Here is a 19,000-nt window from a genome sequence, read left to right on the forward strand (position 1 = left end):
TTGCACTTAAGGAAAAAGTTCCAAAAGCCAGAAATAGGATTTTTGAGTTGCGGAAATTTTTGTGTAATGTATGTGTATACATTTCCGACGTACGCAAAATGCGAGTTACGCAAGGCTTTCCAGAACAAAACGATTGCATAAGTCGGGGGGCGTCTGTACTGAAGGACTCTGAACCAGACTGCAAGGAGCCATCTGAATAATCAGTGGGCCCCCTTGGCAATCTGACTTGTCTGTAGTCCATTGTGAAGAGGCCAATATTGGTACTGATGCAGGCATGGTAGACGGTACCACTAATGTGTTCCAAGATGTAAAGATTCTCATGGCAAGACTCAGTACTGGGAAGGATTTTGTAGCAGTGCCGTAGTATAAGCCGTGGTCGGTGCCCACTCTGAGAACTGGCCTGCTACTAAGGCTGTAGGTGCCAAGACAGGGCGTGGAACTGGTGTCAAGGCTGAAAACTGCACCAGTCCCCAACATGATGCGCACTGATACTGAAGACGGTGCCAGGGTTGTCAGGAATCAGGGCCTGCCACAGAGCCAGTTTCCAGGCAACCTAGTGAACACAGCTGGCTTGTAGTAGGCTGCCTGATTGGCTACACCACCAAACTGGTGGGAAAAGTGAGCAGACCAACTTTTAAGCCCAACAGCAGCAGCAGTTTGGCAACTGTTCAAAGTATTTGCCCACTGCTGTGATAGCTCCTTTGTGTGGGGTCTTTATTTGGGATAGGTGTGATGCTCTGTACCTCAGGGGAACACCCAGCACCTTGTAAAATGATTGTGTGGTATCTCATGCAAAGTTTGTCATGTTGAGTGTCTGTGGAAGGCTCATGATGTTATAGTGTTATCGGTTGTTATAGTGATGTTATAGTAATGTTATAGGTTATAATTTCATGTATATAGTTATGAGGCTGAAAATGTATCCTCATGGCTTAAAGCAAACCCAGGCAAAAACTCTCCAAGAGCAGAGAGGCAGTTCACACCTCATCAGGGCAGGTATAGGACAAAACCAGCCCAGCCTCACAAGAACAAAGGGCACTGGCCTAGGAAGCAACAAAAGAATCTGTTAGACTCTCAAGGGAGTCATCCCCTTCCCTTGGTCAATTTGGAATTGCGATGAGGTAATGCTCACCTGACTCTGAAGGGTGGGAGGCACAAAGCCAAGAGGGGAGAAAGGACATGATAAAAGGGAGAGATGTTGCCATGTTCTCTCTCTTCTACCTCCATGTACAGACACCCACCAAGCGACTGAAGCGCTGATCAAAGGGGAGAGCCTGGCTGAAGAGCAACCAGCCTGTGGTGAGAAGCATCTAAGTTTGTAAGGACATTGAAAGTGTTAAGATCAGCTTAAAATGCGTTTTGACTTAAAATCACTTAAAATTTATCTTTATAGTTGTTAAATCTGTTTGTTTATTCTGCCTGAAGCAGTGTGTTTGGTTTGAAGTGTATCAGAGACTCTCCTTGGGATAACAAGCCTGGTACATATCAATTTCTTTGTTAAATAGACAAACTCATATAAGCTTGCAGCATCCAGCAGGCATAACTGGACACTGCAAGACGGAGGTTCCTAGGGTTGTGTCTGGGACCGGAGATATTAGCTAGTGTCATTCGGTTGCAAGTAGCTGGGCGCAGCTCACATGCCAGAGGCTGTGCGTGAACAGCCCAGGAATGGGGGGTTCTCACAGCAGAGCAGGATAAGGCTGGCTCCCAGAGTCAAAGATTGGCGTGCCTAGCAGATCACCAGTCCAGATCACACCAGAGGGGAACATCACAGTGGCGCAGTGAGCAGGGTGTATGTGCAGCTTGTTACTACAAGTGGAGTTCATACTTTAAGCACTGATATTTGTGATTTTAAGTGAGTCTTAAGTGCAGTGACTAAAAACAGTCAGGAGGAGGTCACAGTTTTGTTATTTTCAGTTTGCTTATTTCAGGAAAGGGAAATAGGAACAGAAAAGCAGGAAAATGAGTGAAAGCAGTGAAGCGATTGCAAAGTTGGAGCTTTTTAGGCTGGAGTCTGCAGAAAAGGAGAGGGAGCACCAGAGAGTACTGCAACTGAAAGAACTGGAGATAAAAGAAAAAGAAAAAGAGTCAGCCAGAGAGGTGGCTGCACACAGAAGGGCTATGGAAGAAAGAGAGAGAGAAGAAAGAGAAAGACAGAGAGCGCAAAAACACCCGCTGAGTCTGCTGGAGAAGCAGAATCAGAACCCCCCAACCCCGATGACTCCCATCGCTTCAAAAATCCACGAGTGGGAACACTTATGTCCTGCATACAGTGAGGATAATGATATTGCTGAATATCTGACTATCTTCAAAAGACTGTGTGTAATACATGAAATCCCTGACGATAAGAGGGTTCCTACCCTAACTGCGAAATTAACAGGCATAGCTTGAAATGTATTCAATGGAATGCCTATCAAAGATGCTTTAGACTATTGTAAATTTAAAGATACTGTTTTGCAAAGTTTTCAGATTACCCCTGAAACATATAGAGTTAAATTTGGGAATCTTAAGAGGGACATTGGTATGAGTAATGGGGAATATGTAAATAAAATGAAAGATTTGTTGGGAAAAAGGATGGGGGCAAAGAGATGGCAAGTTTTGAGGGAATGTTGGATCTTGTTGCTCAAGAGCATTTCCTAAGCATATGTAAGGCTGATGTAAAGCAGTGTCTATGGGACAAAGATGTAAAGTCTGTGGATGAGATGCCTTCAAACAGTAGCATGTGTCTATTGAGGGCAGGCCACAGACAAAGGGGTTTAAAACTGGTGGGAAGGGAGGATCCCATTTTGCCCCTGGGAAGAGAGAAAGAAGGAGGTTGGGAGACTAAACATTCTCTTACCCAAAAACATTCCTCTAACCCTCATCCCAAATCTCCTGTAAAAGCAGAAGAGCCCAAAAGGTACTATCACTGTAATTCCACTGATCACCTGAGGAATAAATGCCCTGTGGTAGGAGGAAGCTGGCAAACAATAGCTCACATTAGTTCTGCTGTCCTCAACACACAGAACCCCCCCAAGCAATTGAAACCTATCATATTGGTTCTGTGAGGTTCTCCTCTGCAGAACTACATATGGAGCATGTTAATCCTGTCCAAATTGATGGCAGGGAATACTTGGGGCAGAGGGATGCGGGAGTCCAGATCTTTCTGGTTAAGCAGAGTGTGGTCCCAGAGGCCAGTATGTTGCCTGGTCAAATGGCAGAGATTGTGAGGGTGGGCAAAAGCAGATTCTTCGTACCACTAGCTAAAATCCATGTGGTTTGGGGAGGTTTGGAAAGTGTTTTGACAGTGGGGATAATGGAACACCTCGTATTCAACCTGCTCCTTGGTAATGATTTTTTCTATGTAGCTCAGCTTAAAGTATTTGCCTGCAGCAGGAGGGAGCATTATGCTGGGACCCCTGAGGGAAAGTGTACGGTCTCAGGAACTGCTGAGAGAATGGGAGAGAGTCGCCTTGATTCTTCTGCAGCAGGGAGAAACCACATGCTTCCAGGTGGGAGGGTGGTTGAGACCAATTCCTGCACTGCAGGTGGAGGCAACACCACATCAGGAAGGGATGGGAGTGTAATGCCTGCCAGGGAGAGAACTGTCCAGGTTATTAGCTGCCAGCAGGTCGCAGCTGAACCAGAGGCAAAACCGGCTCTAGGGAGCACAGAGAAATGTGTCCCAGAGGAGAGCCCAGAGAAGGGGCAGGGAATCTCAGAAACCACTGAGGGGGGTGAGGATTCCTGTGACTCTGTAACACAGGGAAGCAGGGTGCTTCCAAGTATGGGAGGGGCCGAGACAAGTTCCTTTCCAGCAGAAGGCAACATGCCCTCAGGAGCAGGGGCAAGAGAGGTATTGTAGATGATTAAAGAAACTGTCCCAATTGTTAGCTGGCAGAGCTTTGCAGCTGAACAAAAGACAGAACCCTTCCTAGGGAGCACAGAGAAATGTGTCTTCTGTTAAAGATTTAACACTCCTGTTTCCTCATCAAGGAAGCTGCTGATTCACACCTCTGAGGCGTTCTTCAGCAAAACAGTAAGGCAAAGACCTGGCATTATTGATATTCTACCCCAATATAACACGACCGGCTATAACACGAATTCGGATATACCACAGTAAAGCCACGCTCCAGGGGAGCAGGGCTATGCGCTCCGGTGGGAAAAAAAAAGTATTGATATTTCTAAGGTAAAAAAGAGCAGTTTTTTAACTTTAAGAAAAAAATTTCAAGCCTTCTTCCCACATCAGAAAAATGCCCCAAAAAAGAAGGGCAGGGAAACACAAATCCTATTTCTTTTTCCTTTTTATGACACCTTTAAAAACAAAACTCCCCCAAAATTGCACTTTAATATAGGGAAATTTCCAGTTAAGTGTCTCTTTAGCAACATTAGCTACACACACACACACACACACACACACAAATGTGTACAACTCTATTGGATCTTGCTTTAAAAAAAAAAGTTCATGGCCACAGTTCCAGCAAAGAAGCAGCAGAGGACAGCAGAATGTAAGCTAATGAAACCCATTCACAATGCCAATTGCTTTGTAACCTAACTGTCTCTCTTCCTTCCCTCTCCTATTGGTCTTCCCCCACCACGCTGAATTAGATCTGGCAGGGTTAAGAGTTTGCATTTGGTTACAACTCGCAAGCTCTGGTTAGAGCACTTGGAGGGAGAGAGAGAGAGAGAGACATATCCACATCAGACAAGACTAAGAACATGTGAGTGCTGCCAATCTGGCCCAGGGAGGGACATGGTGGCATCTTTATGGGGGAGAGGACTGAAGGGACCAACTCCTTGGGCAAGGATGAGAGGTGGACAGGGTTAAATCCGTGTCTCACTATTACCCCGTTAATTCTCCTGTTCGAAGTGGTGCAGTGTTTGAATCCCCCCAGCTGATCTCCTTCCAGGGAAGGGGAATGAGTGTATTTTGGAGGAGCGTAATGGACCCACTAGCCAAGTAACCCCCTGATTGGGACCAGGATGCGAGGGGGCAACTAACCTGCCCAGATTTCCTTACTGCACCCTGTGGAAAGGGAGAGGTTAATAGCTAGACCTTGCACAGCACCCCCCACAACAGGGGGTCAGAGGAGAGGGACCCAAGCATGGCTGGGGATCACTCCCTGCCATGCCGAGGACCTTTGGACTCTGAACTGTTAAGCTGAGCAAGCTCCCAAACTGACAACAAACACAAGCTGAACCAGGTGGCCCAAAGCCAGGCGGATGGAAACCTTCAGAGCCTATAAGGCTGGGTCTCTTACTGTTCCTCCCCCTGGTTTCAAGAGACCCGGGTCCATGGCTGGTGTGTAACAAAGAGCCAGTGCCCCCAGGTTCGTGCCTAGTCTCCCTTGAAATGGCTTCCTGGGAACCATATCCTGGGCTAGTGCCTGAAGCCCAGCTGGTACCTGATTGGATCTTGGATCTCTTCAATATCTCCATTGGCTCTATAACACCTGGTCAGTACCCAGTGTACCCAGGGGTCCGCTGGACTGCACATGAGCCTCCCATGAAGTTTCCACTGGTTGCATATGGCCCAGATCTATGGCTGGTCCGTAACTCACACTCCATGTACATTGTGTTCACAGGCTCCGCCTGCTCCTCCTGTGGGGGTCTCTCCTCTTTGGAGTCGTCAGTTCCAGCCCAACCCCAAGGAAGCTTTTTGGGGAGATCACATCCCCCAATTACCCCAACCCATACCCCAACAACAACATCAGCACCTGGGACATTACAGTCCCAATGGGGTTTGTGGTGAACTTGGACTTCTGGCAGTTCGACCTGCAGCCATCTGAGTCCTGCCTCTCTGACTACGTCAAGGTGCGTGCAGCAGAGACCTGGGGTAGGGGTGGGGAGGGGAAGCTGGTGACCTCAGGACACAATCATTTTTCAACAGCAAGCAGGCTCTCCTTGCTATCCAACAGGCACAGAGGAGAGGGAGGGAGTTGGAGATGCATAGAACAGGTAATGATGATACATGGAGCAGGTTGAATTTTACGAATTCTCATGATTTCCTCTCTCCCTTTTTCCTTGACAGATCACAGCAGATAAGAAAGACCTGGGTCGGTACTGTGGCCAGCTAGGCTCAGCGACAGGCAACCACCCAGGAGTCAGGGAGTTTGTGTCCAAAGGGAACCAGATGAGGCTGATGTTCCACTCTGACTTCTCCAACGAGGAGAACGGCACCCTTATCCCCTACAAGGGCTTCCTGGCCCATTACCAAGCTGTGGGTGAGTATGAGAGCTCCACACCATGCAGGAGGGGTGCACAGGGCTGATCCTCACCGGGAGAATTCAGAGGAGTCCTGGGCTCCATCCCCAACAGGCAGAGACGCCAGGACAGTAGCCAGACCCGCAGCACCACCAGTACAGAGCCTTCAGTCAGGTTTAACTCTCTCTTCTCTTTGCCCAGCACCCCCTCTCACCTCAGATCTGGATGAATGTGCCCATGGCAACGCCCTTAAAGATAGGGTGAGCAGACAGCAAATGTGAAAAATCGGGAAGAGTATGGGCAGTAAAGGCTAAAGCCTTGCGTGTTCCCCAACAGGAATCCAGTGCCCACAGCCTGTGCCAAGGGACCAGTTCACCCTCATCAAAGACTTGCAGCCCCTGTACCGATTTCATGACTACGTCAATGTCAGCTGCCAGACTGGGTATGGACTGATGGAGGTGAGGCCCTTCTTCCCCCCACCCTTCTGCTCTCTTCTCCACTCCTCCTTTCTTCTCTTCTGCCAAAGTCTCCTCCTTTCCAGTCTCTTCTCCTCCCCGCTCTTCAGTCCCTGCCTTTTCACAGGAACGGGTCGGACTCACCCCTGTGGTGCCTCTTGCTGGTGACTCCGGGAATTAGCTCTGTCCAGCGCTGGAGCGCCCTCTGCAGGCCGGTGATCCGCCTGTCTTCAGGCCCCCGTGTCCCTCCCTGGACCTGGTGCCCTCTTAGATGGGGTGCTGCCCCTGGCAGTAACCCCTTTCTCTCTGGGTCTCCCCTCCTTGGGGAACCCCCACCCTCTATCCTCACCTTGCCTCAGTATTGGCTACTGCCAGTCATTGTCTAGCCCCACACTCTGGGGCAGACTGCAGTATCAGCCTACTCATCACAGGCAAAGGGGTTTGGACCTGCTGCTTTGGCCTACCCCTGGGCTGCCCTCTGCAACCCCCAGTACCTGTTAGCCTAATGCTAGGCCTCAGCCTGGGGCTTTCCAGGCTGGAGCTCCCCAGCTCCTCAGCCTTTCCCCAGCCCTGCTTCACCCTAGGTACCTTGCTTATAGCCCCTGCAGCCAGGCCCTTCTTCCTCTTCAGGCAGAGGAAGACTGTCTGGGCCTCTCTTCCCTGGCCTTCTTATAAGGCCCTTGGCTCAGTTTGGGGCGTGGCCCCAGCTGCAGCCACTTCCCCAATCAGCCCAGCCTTGAGAGCAGCCGCTCTCAAGCCCTGCCAGGCCACTTTCAAACCCCTCACAGCAGGAGCAGGGTCCACCCTGCTACAGGGTGATGTCAGGCAGCAGCAACTCCAGGCACCAGCGCTGCGAGGGCAGCAGTCAGGCATCCTTTGGCGGCTTGCCTGGGGGAGGTCCGCTGATCCTGTGGATTCGGTGGCAATTTGGTGGCGGGTATGCTGAAGCCACGGGACCAGCAGACCTCCTGCAGGCAAGCCGCCGAATCCTTGGAACCGGGGACCTCCCCAAGGCAAGCTGCCGAATTCATGACTACTTCAATGTCAGCTGCTAGACTGGGTATGAACTGATGGAGGTGAGGCCCTCCTTCTCACCACCCTTCTGCTCTCTCCTTCACTCTTCCTTTTTTCTCTTCTGCCGAAGTCTCCTCCTTTACCAGTCTCTTCTCCCTCTTTTCCTCCTTCCAATCTCCTACCCCGTCCTCACTCCCTGCCTTTTCACAGGAACGGGTGGGGTCAGGAGATTAAGAAAGAACATTGTCATCACTCTCCAGAATGTTTGGGCTGCAGGACTCACTCCCTGGAGGGTCCCCCCAGAGGCCCCAGCACTCTGCTCCGGCATCTGATGAAAGGCAGAGGGACTCCCCTGCCCTTCTCTCCTGCCCCACCCCAGGGGTAGAATCAGAGTTTACCATGTAGGTGACTGTAGGTTTTACTGGCTGGAATAAAAGGGCTGCATCATGAGCCTGCTGAAATAGGGGTAGCCAAGGCCAATGCATGACGGAGGGATAGGAGGTTGCGTAAGGAGGAAAGGTTCAGGGGTCACTGCAGGGCACTGAAATGAACATCAGGAGCAGAGTTGGGCAGCAGTGAGAAGGCAGATGCCAGGCTCCATCCCCATGATTTAGGGTTGGAGGCAGGGACCTGAGGTTACATGTGGTCCTCGGCTCTTCTCTTCTTTTTCCTGCAGGGTGACCAGAAGTTGGCATCCTTCAGCGCTGTCTGCCAGGATGATGGGACTTGGCACCGACCCATGCCCCGGTGTGAAAGTGAGTCAATAATCCCACCCCCACACATGGATTATCCCCCCTCTCAACAGGTCCCCGACCCCAAGAGGTGAGTGGGGAGTACATCCTCCATAACCCACATAGTCCTTGGCCTTTCTGTTGTCAGCAAGGGGACTCATAAATGCCAGTTCTGACAGTATCTTAAGCATTGTGGTCCTTAGGCATAGGTCCTACTGGGACCTAGACTGAGTCCTCCCCTCCCCAAAATCATTGCGCTCAGGGGAGTGACGAATGGCCACCATGCTTTCCACGGGGGCTGGGCAACATTTTTAAAATAAAAACTTGTTTAGTACAAAAATAGTCCTTTTCCTCCCCTAAAAAACTATTGAAAAAAACCTACTGCTGTTCTCATTTTTTGTTTTTGTTTTTTTTTCAATATTTTTCTGACTTTAATCAGAATTATTATTGAAATATGTAAGCCTTTTGGATAAAAATGTTGATAAAGTGTCATTACATTAAAAAACTAGGTCAGCTTTGAACAACTTTGAATTTTTGTGTGCCCTTTTCTCCACTTTCCAAGCAACTCTAGTCTCTGCCAAGTGGGGCTGGACCTGCATCCCCTCCAGCGGGCTCACGGACAGTCTCGATCCCTCCCTCACAGCATGGGCTCCAGCTGAGTCCAGCATGAGTCTCCGAACCTCACTGCTGCAGTGAGCAGCGTGGCTCCCCCTTGACTCCTCTCCTTGTTCTCTTTTTCAGTTGTGAGCTGTGGTGACCCCAAAAATCTCACCAACGGGGCCTTCAGTTATGTTAGCGAACACGGAAACAACAACTACCAGTCAGTGATCACCTACCAGTGCGAGGAGCCTTATTACCACATAGTCACCAACAGCGGTGAGTCAGGAAGACCCAGGAAGAGCCATAGCAATCTGAGCTGGGAAAGCCTCGGTAACAAGGGTGGTCCGTCCCCCTTAAGGGCAGTAGAGAGTCCAGGCATCAGTCAACCTCTGTTCCATGGCATGGCTCTTTCAGGATTCAGGAGTTTGGGGGAACACAAGGACCTGGGGAATGGCAGAGGCAGATACAGGAGAAAGGAAGCTGTTGCAGGGAATTAGTGTTTGGGGAAAACCAAGACTACTATCTCTTCAAGGGCCTGGGATCAGGAGACTTCTAATGTAGGGTGGAGACAGGGCTGTCCCTAGCCATTTTGGTGCCCTACACAGGCCCCCCCCCCCGCGGGGGGCTGTGGGGGCCCCAGGCCTCCACCAGGGGGCAGGAGCAGGCTTGGGGAGCAGGGAGGAAACCACCCCCGAGCACGAGCCAGCGGTCGCTCCACTTTCTGCCACCTGGTGAGTGCAGGGCAGGCTGGAGTCCTCATGGGAAAGGGTGGGGTGGGGGCGGAGCAAGGGTGGGAAGAGGCGGGATGGGGTGGGGCTGGGGCAGAGCAGGGGTGGGAAGAGGCGGGGTGGGGTGGGGCTGGAGCAGAGCAGGGGGGGTGGAGTAGGGGCGGGGGTCCTGGGGAAGAGGTGGAGCAGGGGCTGGAGCAGCACGCATCTGCATGGGGCACATGGAAATTTGGTGCCCCAAATTTCCAGGTGCCCTATGTGGCTGCGTACTTTGCTTATGGACAGGGCCGGCTCTAGACATTTTGCCCCCCCCCAAGCACAGAGGGTTCGCTGGTCTCGCGGCTTCGGCGGAGCCGCGGGACCAGCGGACCCTCCACAGGCAAGCCGCCAAAGGCACCCTGCCTGCTGCCCTCCCGGCGACCGGCAGAGCACCCTCTGCGGCTTGCCGCCCCAAGCATGCGCTTGGAGCGCTGGTGCCTGGAGCCACCCCTGCTTATGGGTAGAGATGGCCCTGGGTGGAGGCAAGGCTCCCTTCTCTCCCAGCCGACTAGGGCTGTGGGACTCCTGACCTTTTAAGAGCGGGGGCCTGCCTCTGAATTAGCACACAGGCTCCCAGGAGAGGGGCGGGGGTGAGGAGCTAAAGAGTTCTGTGCTCTGTTCAACAGTTAATAAATAACCCAGTAAAGGGGTAATCTTGGTCTAAGTGCTGTGATGTGGGAGTAAACCATTGCAAGAGCCAAAAGGTGGGAGGGCAGTGGAACTGCAGGGCCATGCTGTGCCACATGGGGGTGTGCTTGGGGACGGTGCCTCCTACACTCCCTCAGATCCCATCTCCCCAAGCAGCCCCTTGGGCCTAGGCTAGAAGCATCCCCCTATCCATTCCCCATGCCTCCTAGTTCCCTGTGCTCTGGAGTGGGGCTCTGGCCCCACTTTGGGAGATGACGCCCCAGGCTCACAGTGCAGGGGGAAGACTCTTGAGCTCGTTTCCCTTGGCTCAGTCTCAACCTATTCTTACCTGCCCCTCACCCCCCTCCCCCCAAAGAACATCTTCAGAGGCTGAACCCCTCAGACACTTGCAAAGATCCTCACATTCCCTCACCCTCTCTCTAGTCATGACTGTTCCATGCCAGGTGGATTTAGCTCTTTGAATCTCTCCCAGAACTCAGTGTCATGGTATGTGGAATCAAGGAATCCCCGTCCTTCTTACACAGGAGGGGTGTGTTAGATAAACCAGCTGTACATGACAGATACAGATAAACCAGCTCAAATTGACCTGAGGTCACACCCTGAACTCTATTCAGTGCTCAGGTCATGTAGTGACTGAATAATATAACTTCCAATGAGCATCTCATTACCCCTCAATCCCCTCCAGCCTCCTGAGCTTTTCTGTGGTTCTTCTCTGAGCTCCCTCAAACTTGTCACTTTCTCTCTGGAACTGAGGGGCCCAGAGATGAGCAGAGCATCCCTTCTGGAGGCTCTCCAGATGGAGCAGAGAGGGACCGCCCCCTTCCTGTCTGATGTGTGATGCCTCTGGGATTGAGGGGCTCACAGCTGAGCACAGCATGCCAGGTGGGGTTGTTCCAGTGCCCTAGAAAGAGGGACTATCTCCCCATTCCCCCTGTGCCTGATGATCGCTCCCTGCAGTCCTTGGTTTCATTATCTTCTCTTTTCCCTCAGATACATACAACTGCTCCGCTGAGGGCTCCTGGGCAGACCAAGATGGCCATGAGGACATCCCAGTGTGTTTACCAGGTAAGTAGGGAACATCTCACTGTGTTCAGCACTCAGCAATATGCCTTCAGAGTCAGCACAAACCAAGGGAGACAAGCAGAGCAAGGGAGAGAGAGATGGAGAAGTGGAGCTGACAGTAATGTGGGACTGTCTGTGAGGGAGGTGGCAGTGTAGGAAATGGAGAAATCCAGATGGAAAGGAAGCAGGAGGGCAGGGAACTGAAAGGTATGGGGAGACGAGAGAGAGAGAGCAGGAGAAGAGAGCATATAACAGCCTTTTCAGTTCCTACCCCTTCCCACAGTGTGTGGGAAGCCACACAATCCCATCACTGTAATCCAACAGATCATCGGTGGCAGCACAGCACCGCCGGGAAGCTTCCCATGGCAGGCGAAGACACACGTCTTTGGGGTCGGGGGGTGGGGCGCTGCTGGGTGACCGCTGGATCCTGACAGCTGCTTAGACCATCAACCCCAAGCAACACGGCTCAGTGACAGAGACAGGTGGGAGGATGAGCCCTGCCAAGGTGGCTGAGAAGGTCAAAGTGTTTCTTGGCCACACGGAGGTGAATAAGATCCACTAGCTGGGTAACCACCCCGTCCGCAACGTGTCCGTGCATCCTGACTACGACCCTGATGATGAGAAGAGCTATGGGAACGATTAAAAGTTTGGAAAACGCCATATAGTGTTAGACTCAAGGAGTTCAATCTATTTAACTTAACAAGGAGAAGGTTAATGGGTGACTTGATCTCAGTCTATAAGTACCTACATGGGGAACAGAAATTTGATAATAGATTCTTCAGTCTCGCATACAAAAGGATAACTAGATCCAATGGTTGGAAATCGAAGCTAGACAAATTCATACTGGAAATATGTCAAAATTTTATCAGGGTGGGAAACTAATCCATTGGAATAACTGACCAAGGGCCATTGTGAATTCTATATCACTGGCGATTTTAAAATCAAGATTGGATGTTTTTATAAAAGATCTGCTCCAACTCACACAGGAAATAATAAATCAAGGGAAGTCCTGTGCCCTGTGTTTTGGAGGAGATCAGAGTAGGTGATCATAGTCATCCCTTCTGGCCACAGAATCTAAGAAAACCAGTTCCCCAGAGTAGTTTGTCACATTCTCGTGATGTTTGTACTGAAATCCTTTCCATGCTTCTGTGTGTTTTCCAAGTGATGTATCGGTGTTCAGCCAGCAGGAGATGGGTGAGCGAAGAGATGGGAACAGAGCTTCCATTGTGTGTCCCAGGTATCACAAAGAACTTTGTCTATGTGTGCATGTTCTCTGTGTATGTGTGTGTGTTTTGTGGTGACCCAATCACCATTAAAAGTCAGTTTTCTCTCCACCACTTCTCTCTAATTTAAAGAAAGCTGAACCAATCTGCCTGAAAAATTGCTGCTTCCTTTTCCAGGGTAATTTGAGTTGCATTAGATCGGGTGTTTCTGAGATCGGTGGGTTCCTGAGAAAGATCAGAGGGGGCAGCAGAAGGAAGCTGGGAAGTACATAAGCTCTACCGGTCTTCTAGTGAACCAGCTCACCGCAGCCAGTATTGGACCCTGCTACCGCCTCTGTTTCCCTACTATTACCTATCCTGGTTCTCATGTTTTAGCCCTTCAGACAAATTAAAATTCATCCCCTTCCAAACAAAAAAGTCTAAAAACCAAAACAGACATCCAGCAACCGCATGCTGGGTCTCCCCGTTTAGTCAGGTGCATCCTCACCAGGCCACATAACCTTTTCACCCTCTCCTGGATGTAGCTTCACTTGTAGCCCCCTCCTGGGCTCAGCAGTCCATTATGTGCTGTTGGATCAGGGCAATAGACAGGGGACTTCACTCACCTTTGCTGGAAAGCCCAGCCTAGACCCCTAGGAAAGCATAAATATGCTTCAATACTCTTCAATACTCTCCTGGCCAAACTAACTTGAATATCCTTTCTCAGGCCTCTAACTGCCCCTTAAGGGGGAGTTGCTCCTGCCCCTTGCTGCAGTTAGCTCCAGTCAGGCCTTTCCATCTAGCTAGTATGGAGAGCTTCTTCCCTAGTGCTCTCTGGGTTTGCTGTAGGTCTCTCACCTGTGACTCATTCAGCAGGCTCCCTCTGATAGGAAGCAGCACCTCGTGGCTACAGGTATGTGATGTCTGGTCACCTGAACCAACCACCAGGTCCAGCTCAAACTCACCATCTGGGAGGTGGATAACTAGGCACTGGTGGGGCTGAGCTAGCCCCCCTGAAAGGGCCAGCCCACTCTGTGACATGAACCTTGCAATGTCTGCATACACTCCTGTCAAATGGCAACTCCTGAAACATGGTTTAAAAAATAAAACTAAGGAAATTCCATGACAGAACAATGAATTACGTTTCTGTGAAGTCTGAAACTGTAGCCTGGCAATTGTACAACCTAACATTCTAAACTAGGGACATTAACTTTAACTGAATAAAATCCACAAAAGATGGAAAGTCACAGACTTCACAGATTCTGATAATGTGAGCAGCCTTATGTGTGGGCCCTTGAATGATCACTGAATAAGCTGAATCTCACAGACAACTTTATCCCCAAAGAACACACAGCTTCACAGCATCCATGAGACTCATTGCCTGTGACCCTCCTAACCAACGCCCCTACACTATAGGATTTACATACCACAAGCAAGGAAGAGTGTGATGGCAAAAGATCAAAGACAACTATGTGTAAAACCCGTGCATTATACTTCAGACTATCCAGAGTCCATGTATAAGAAGAGTGGGTTTTCTGATTTAATTCTTTCTACAGCCTTTAACTCCTTCACAAAGAAATCCTTCATCTTAAGGGAATATATTTCAAAACAAGAATGATGGGTACAGTGGATGGACGATATGAGCTTGGCAGTGATAAAAGGGCAGAACTGAGCCTGTTTGGGTGATGTAACAGTGAATTTCTTGACTTCTTACATTAGAATTGGAGGCTGCATAGGAGACAATGTGGGTGAGGACCCGCTTTTGTTGGTGGAAGATACAAGCTTTTGAGCTACACTGAGTTCTTCAACCGACATGGCTTCAACAACAATGTGAACAATTTCAGGATGGGCATTTTTATACTTCACTGAAGTTAACAAACTTTTTTATTTCCAAATTTGCTTAGTATGGGCTGTCAATTATTCGCATTTAACTCAAGTGATTAATGCAAAACAAATTAATGAGATTTTAAAAAATAGTTGCGATAAATTGCATTTTTAATCACACTGTTAAACAATAATAGAATACCAATTTAAATTTATTATAAATATTTTTGGATGTTTTTCTACATTTTCCAATATATTGACTTCATTTACAAAAAAAAATACAAAGTGTTCAGTGCTCACTTTATAGTACAACAGTGCCATGTGAACGCCTGTTCTCACTTTCAGGTGATATTGTAAATAAGAAGCAGGCAGCATTATTTCCCTTAAATGTAAACAAACATGTTTGTCTTAGCGATTGGCTGAACAAGAAGTAGGACTGAGTGGACTTCTGGCTCTAAAGTTTTACATTGTTTTGGTTTTGAGTGCAGTTATGTAAAAAAAATTTTACATTTGTAAGCTGCATTTTCACGATAAAGATATTTGCATTACAGTACTTCTATGAGATGAATTGACAAATGCTATTTCTTTTATCTTTTTTACAGGGCAAAATATCTGTAATCAAAAATAATAATATAAAGTGAGCAGTGTACACTTTGTATTCTGTGTTCTAATTGAAATCAATATATTGAAAATGTAGAAAAATATCCAAAATATTTGTAATATATTTAAATTGCTATTCTATTATTGCTTAACAGTGTGATTAAAACTGCGATTATTTGCGACTATTTTTTTAAACTCACAATTAACTGTGATTATTTTTTTAATCGTTTGACAACCCTGTTCCTTAGTTTTTCTTTTCTGTAAACTTTGGATGCAGATTATTTGACAGAGAAATGCCATGGAAAGAGGTTACTCTGAACCAGGGTGCTGTCAAGGAGACAGGAGAGAGGGGACTATGCGGTTTTTAGTGATGCACAGAGAACCACCCTACTAGCAAGTAGTAATTCTCCCATTGTGTCTCTCCCTTTTTATTTCCCTTCTAGTCTGTGGGATCCCCAGTACACCCATCCAGGAGCTGCAGAGGATTTTTGGGGGCACCCGTGCTAAGCCAGGCAACTTCCCCTGGCAGGTCTTATTCCAAAACCCACGGGCAGGTGGGGTACTTATTTCAGACCGCTGGGTGCTGACTGCAGCTCATGTGCTGGATGATTCAAATAGCAAGCCCATAATGTATGCTAGGGTGACCAACATCAGCCAACACATAAAGAGGGAGGAGTCCATACAGCTGTTTGAAGAAGAAGTGTTCATTCACCCTAACTGGACGAAAGTGGCAAATCCAGAAGCTCGGACAAATTTTGATAATGACATTGCACTGCTGAGACTGACGGCGCCTGTGAAGATGGGCCCCAAGATCTCACCACTCTGCCTCCCTGGTGGTTCCCCTGAATATGAGCTGGAGAAAGGCAGACTGGGCTACATATCTGGCTGGGGCCGGACAGAGGACCGAAACAAAGTTTACCATCTCAGGAAGGCACAGATCCCTGTGGTGGACATGGCACAATGCCGTAGTGTGAAGCCAAAGCCACCTGCTGATTCCACCACTTTCCAATTCACTGACAACATGGTCTGTGCTGGAGATGGCACAAAGGACAGCTGTTTCGGAGACGGTGGCGGAGCCTATGCCATCAAAGACCCCCACAATGACAGACAGTACTATGTGGGTGGCCTGGTCTCCTGGGGACCACAGTGTGGCACATATGGCCTTTACACCAGAGTGGGGCGCTACCGGGACTGGATCATGGGGACCATGAACCGATATGAGGAGGCAGAGGGATCACACAAATAGAGCCTTCTCACCCTAGGGCACTGCCATCTCACCAGGTGTTGAGGTCACATGTCCCAGCAGATTGGCTGCCCTTTGATCCCATCTACTCTTTGCACAACAGACCAGCTGCATTGTGGCTGTGCCGGAGTAGGGAGTCAGAAACAATGGGTTATCTATTCCATTGTAACTACATCAGGGAGGGGCGTCTCTCTTCCTTCCTCCACTGGAATTGCCAGGGCAGGAGCAGAGAGCATGCTGGGTAAAGAGGCCCCCTTTTACCTTTACTCATCACATTCTTTGCTCAAATTCCTTGGTTTTTAGAGAGAAGCTAGCCAGGCCGCATCCACATGATCGCTCTGGGCTGAAACCCACCAGTGGGGACAATAGAGGGTAATTGCTGGTCCACAAGGACTAGGTTCAGAGCCTGGCCACCAATAGATGAGGGGCTGCTCCTTCTCCTCACTGGGACAATAGAGGCTCATTGACTTCCGACTCACATATTCTCTGTATCACTCACAATATCTAACTGCATAAAGGATCACCAAATCACCTCCACGTGTGCTGCCTCCTTTCTTCCAGACTAGACCTAGGTTCCCAACTAAAGTGACCCATCTCCCCCCTCTCTCCCATGCTAATAGCTGTAGGCCTTTTAAAAGCTGTGGCTCATGCTACCTCACTGCAGCATCTGGGACCTTTATATGAGCCACAGTGGTACTGGCTGGATCCTCACTGGGAGCTGCTGTCAAAGAGAAGTGGTTGTTTCACAGATCCAGGCCTAGGAATCAACCTGAGGGGAGCGACTCTTCTCCCATTCGCCTGCCTCAGGGCCAGATTTTCAAACTTAGTCATCCTGTGCAATATACACAAAGTCCAGGGAGGTCAGTGGACTTACAGCAGAGATGTACTTGTCAGTCATCAATGTCTCACAGACACCTTCCTTTCCAGCATGCTACTCCCAGTCCTGAAATCTCCATACACGTTCTGGAGTAGTGAGGGAATAGTTCCTCTGTTTGTGGCTCTGAGGAGACATCACCAGAGTTACTGTGCTCCGCTCTGGGATCCTCAGTCTCTGAGGCTTCATGTCCTGGAGCAAGGAGGGGATAACACCTCTCTGTATGGCTCTTGGGGAGACACCACCTGGACACTCTGCTCTGCTCTGGGCCCTTGAGTCCCAACCCTACCTTTCCATTCAGCCTTGGACAGGCCCCACCTGAGGGCCTGCTTTCAGAATTGGGCCTCTTTATCAGAGAGGGCTTTGGAGGTCAGTTGAAAAAACCACCCGAAGTCCTAAAAATAGCCAGATCGGGGCTAGCAGAAAGCCTGAGTGTCTGATGTTTGATGGCTACTTCAGCAGAAGCAGCTCTGCAGAGTTCAATTTGGGAAACACTGATCCTTTGGAAGCTATGGAAATGGGGATCCCCAAATTAAACAAAGACATTTCTTTATCCCCCAGGAAACTCTAGTCTCTTCTCTTCACTTCAGTCAAGCAGCATCCCTCAGTTCTTCACTGGGCCCTTGTTGGAGAGAGATTGTTTCCTATGGGTACTGGGAAGTATTATGTTAATTTTCATGGAATAAAATGGACCAGAGTCAAATATGTTATCATGGTTCGGTCATTGTACTACACTAAAAAGTTAAACATTGTTTGGGGTTTTGAATACAGAGACCTTGGCCTGCTTAATTCCATGCCAACAACCACCATTAAAAATCTGTACAACCTTTTACTAAAGATACAGAAAAAGAAGGAAAAATAGTTAAAACATTTGAAATGTAAAATACTAAATGAGGCTTTCATTTTAACAATATCTCTTCCTCCCTTTCTCTTTTGCTGTAGGGAGCTTTCATAGGAACCCCCCATGTCTGACTGTCCTTAGATGGTATTAACAGTCCTTTGTGGGGAAAAGAGAAACAGCTGAGAGTCTAGGGTTGCCAACAGTCCCTTATTCCAAGGGACGTCCCTTACTTTTTTTTAATCCCTGTACAATAAGATCAGGAGTTCCTGAGTGCTGCAAAAAGCAGCAAGAAATACCCTTAGCGAATGTAGGTGAGTATTGCTTATTAATTATTAATAATAATTTTATGTATATATATCTATATGGAGGTGGGGTGGGGCAGGGGCGCTAAGAAAACAGCCCCTTATTTTTGAAATACAGTGTTGGCTACCCTAGCTGCAGCTGCCGTTACCAGTGTTGTTGAAGTCTGATCCTGTTTCCTTTAAGCCAAAACAAGACAAACACACCCAAAAGGGGACAGAAAAGAACAGCAAAGATAGAAAATGCAGTTTCTGTTTCTGGTGTTGACTCTCACTTGCAGCCTCACTACTTGGAGAAAACAGGCATGGCCGGGACAAGACCTGACAAACTTATACCAGCATCAGGCTGTTTCAGACATTGCTTTTAGCTGCCCCTCTGGTCATGCACTCACAGCAGTGTTGTGAAAGTGACAGTCTTGGCCAGCTAAACCAGTCTGTTAATAAACAGAAGGCAAATTAGAGTGATAGGAGAGAGAAAAAAATCAGATGGCGAAGGAAAAGGACATCAGAGGGAGGGAGTGACAGGAGGCAACCAAAGGTCACATTCCAGGAGTTGTTCAGGACTTAGCTGAAGCCGGAGGGGTGGCAAAGTGATTGATTCCCTTTCTGTGGCCTGGTGTGGTTAAGACGCCTTTCAGGACCAGGATGATGACAGCTTAA

General features: G+C 48.9%; 1 protein-coding gene and 1 long non-coding RNA gene across 2 annotated transcripts in view; one reads left to right on the top strand and one right to left on the bottom strand.

Moving 5' to 3' along the window:
* LOC120370727 overlaps positions 1-9,257 on the bottom strand; it is a 22,130-nt gene extending 12,873 nt beyond the window's left edge. Inside the window, exon 1 of the long non-coding RNA XR_005583904.1 lies at positions 9,217-9,257. This is a non-coding gene — a long non-coding RNA (uncharacterized LOC120370727). The remainder of the gene's footprint in view (positions 1-9,216) is intronic.
* Positions 4,626-17,810, top strand: LOC120370719 (complement C1s subcomponent-like). The gene is made up of 9 exons (XM_039485813.1): positions 4,626-4,697; positions 5,562-5,790; positions 6,008-6,200; positions 6,517-6,638; positions 8,326-8,404; positions 9,122-9,256; positions 11,386-11,460; positions 12,620-12,694; positions 15,527-17,810. Coding segments are annotated over exons 1-9 (1,713 nt in total). The 5' UTR covers positions 4,626-4,695; the 3' UTR covers positions 16,330-17,810.
* The last annotated feature ends 1,190 nt before the right edge of the window (positions 17,811-19,000 follow it).

The sequence above is a fragment of the Mauremys reevesii genome, linkage group 1, assembly GCF_016161935.1.
Source record: "Mauremys reevesii isolate NIE-2019 linkage group 1, ASM1616193v1, whole genome shotgun sequence".
NCBI lineage: Eukaryota > Metazoa > Chordata > Testudines > Geoemydidae > Mauremys > Mauremys reevesii.

Coding starts and splice junctions, on each gene's coding strand:
- LOC120370719 (XM_039485813.1), top strand. Junction 8,405..9,121: donor ACCCATGCCCCGGTGTGAAA/GTGAGTCAATAA, acceptor TCTCTTTTTCAG/TTGTGAGCTGTGGTGACCCC. Junction 11,461..12,619: donor CATCCCAGTGTGTTTACCAG/GTAAGTAGGGAA, acceptor GTGTTTTCCAAG/TGATGTATCGGTGTTCAGCC.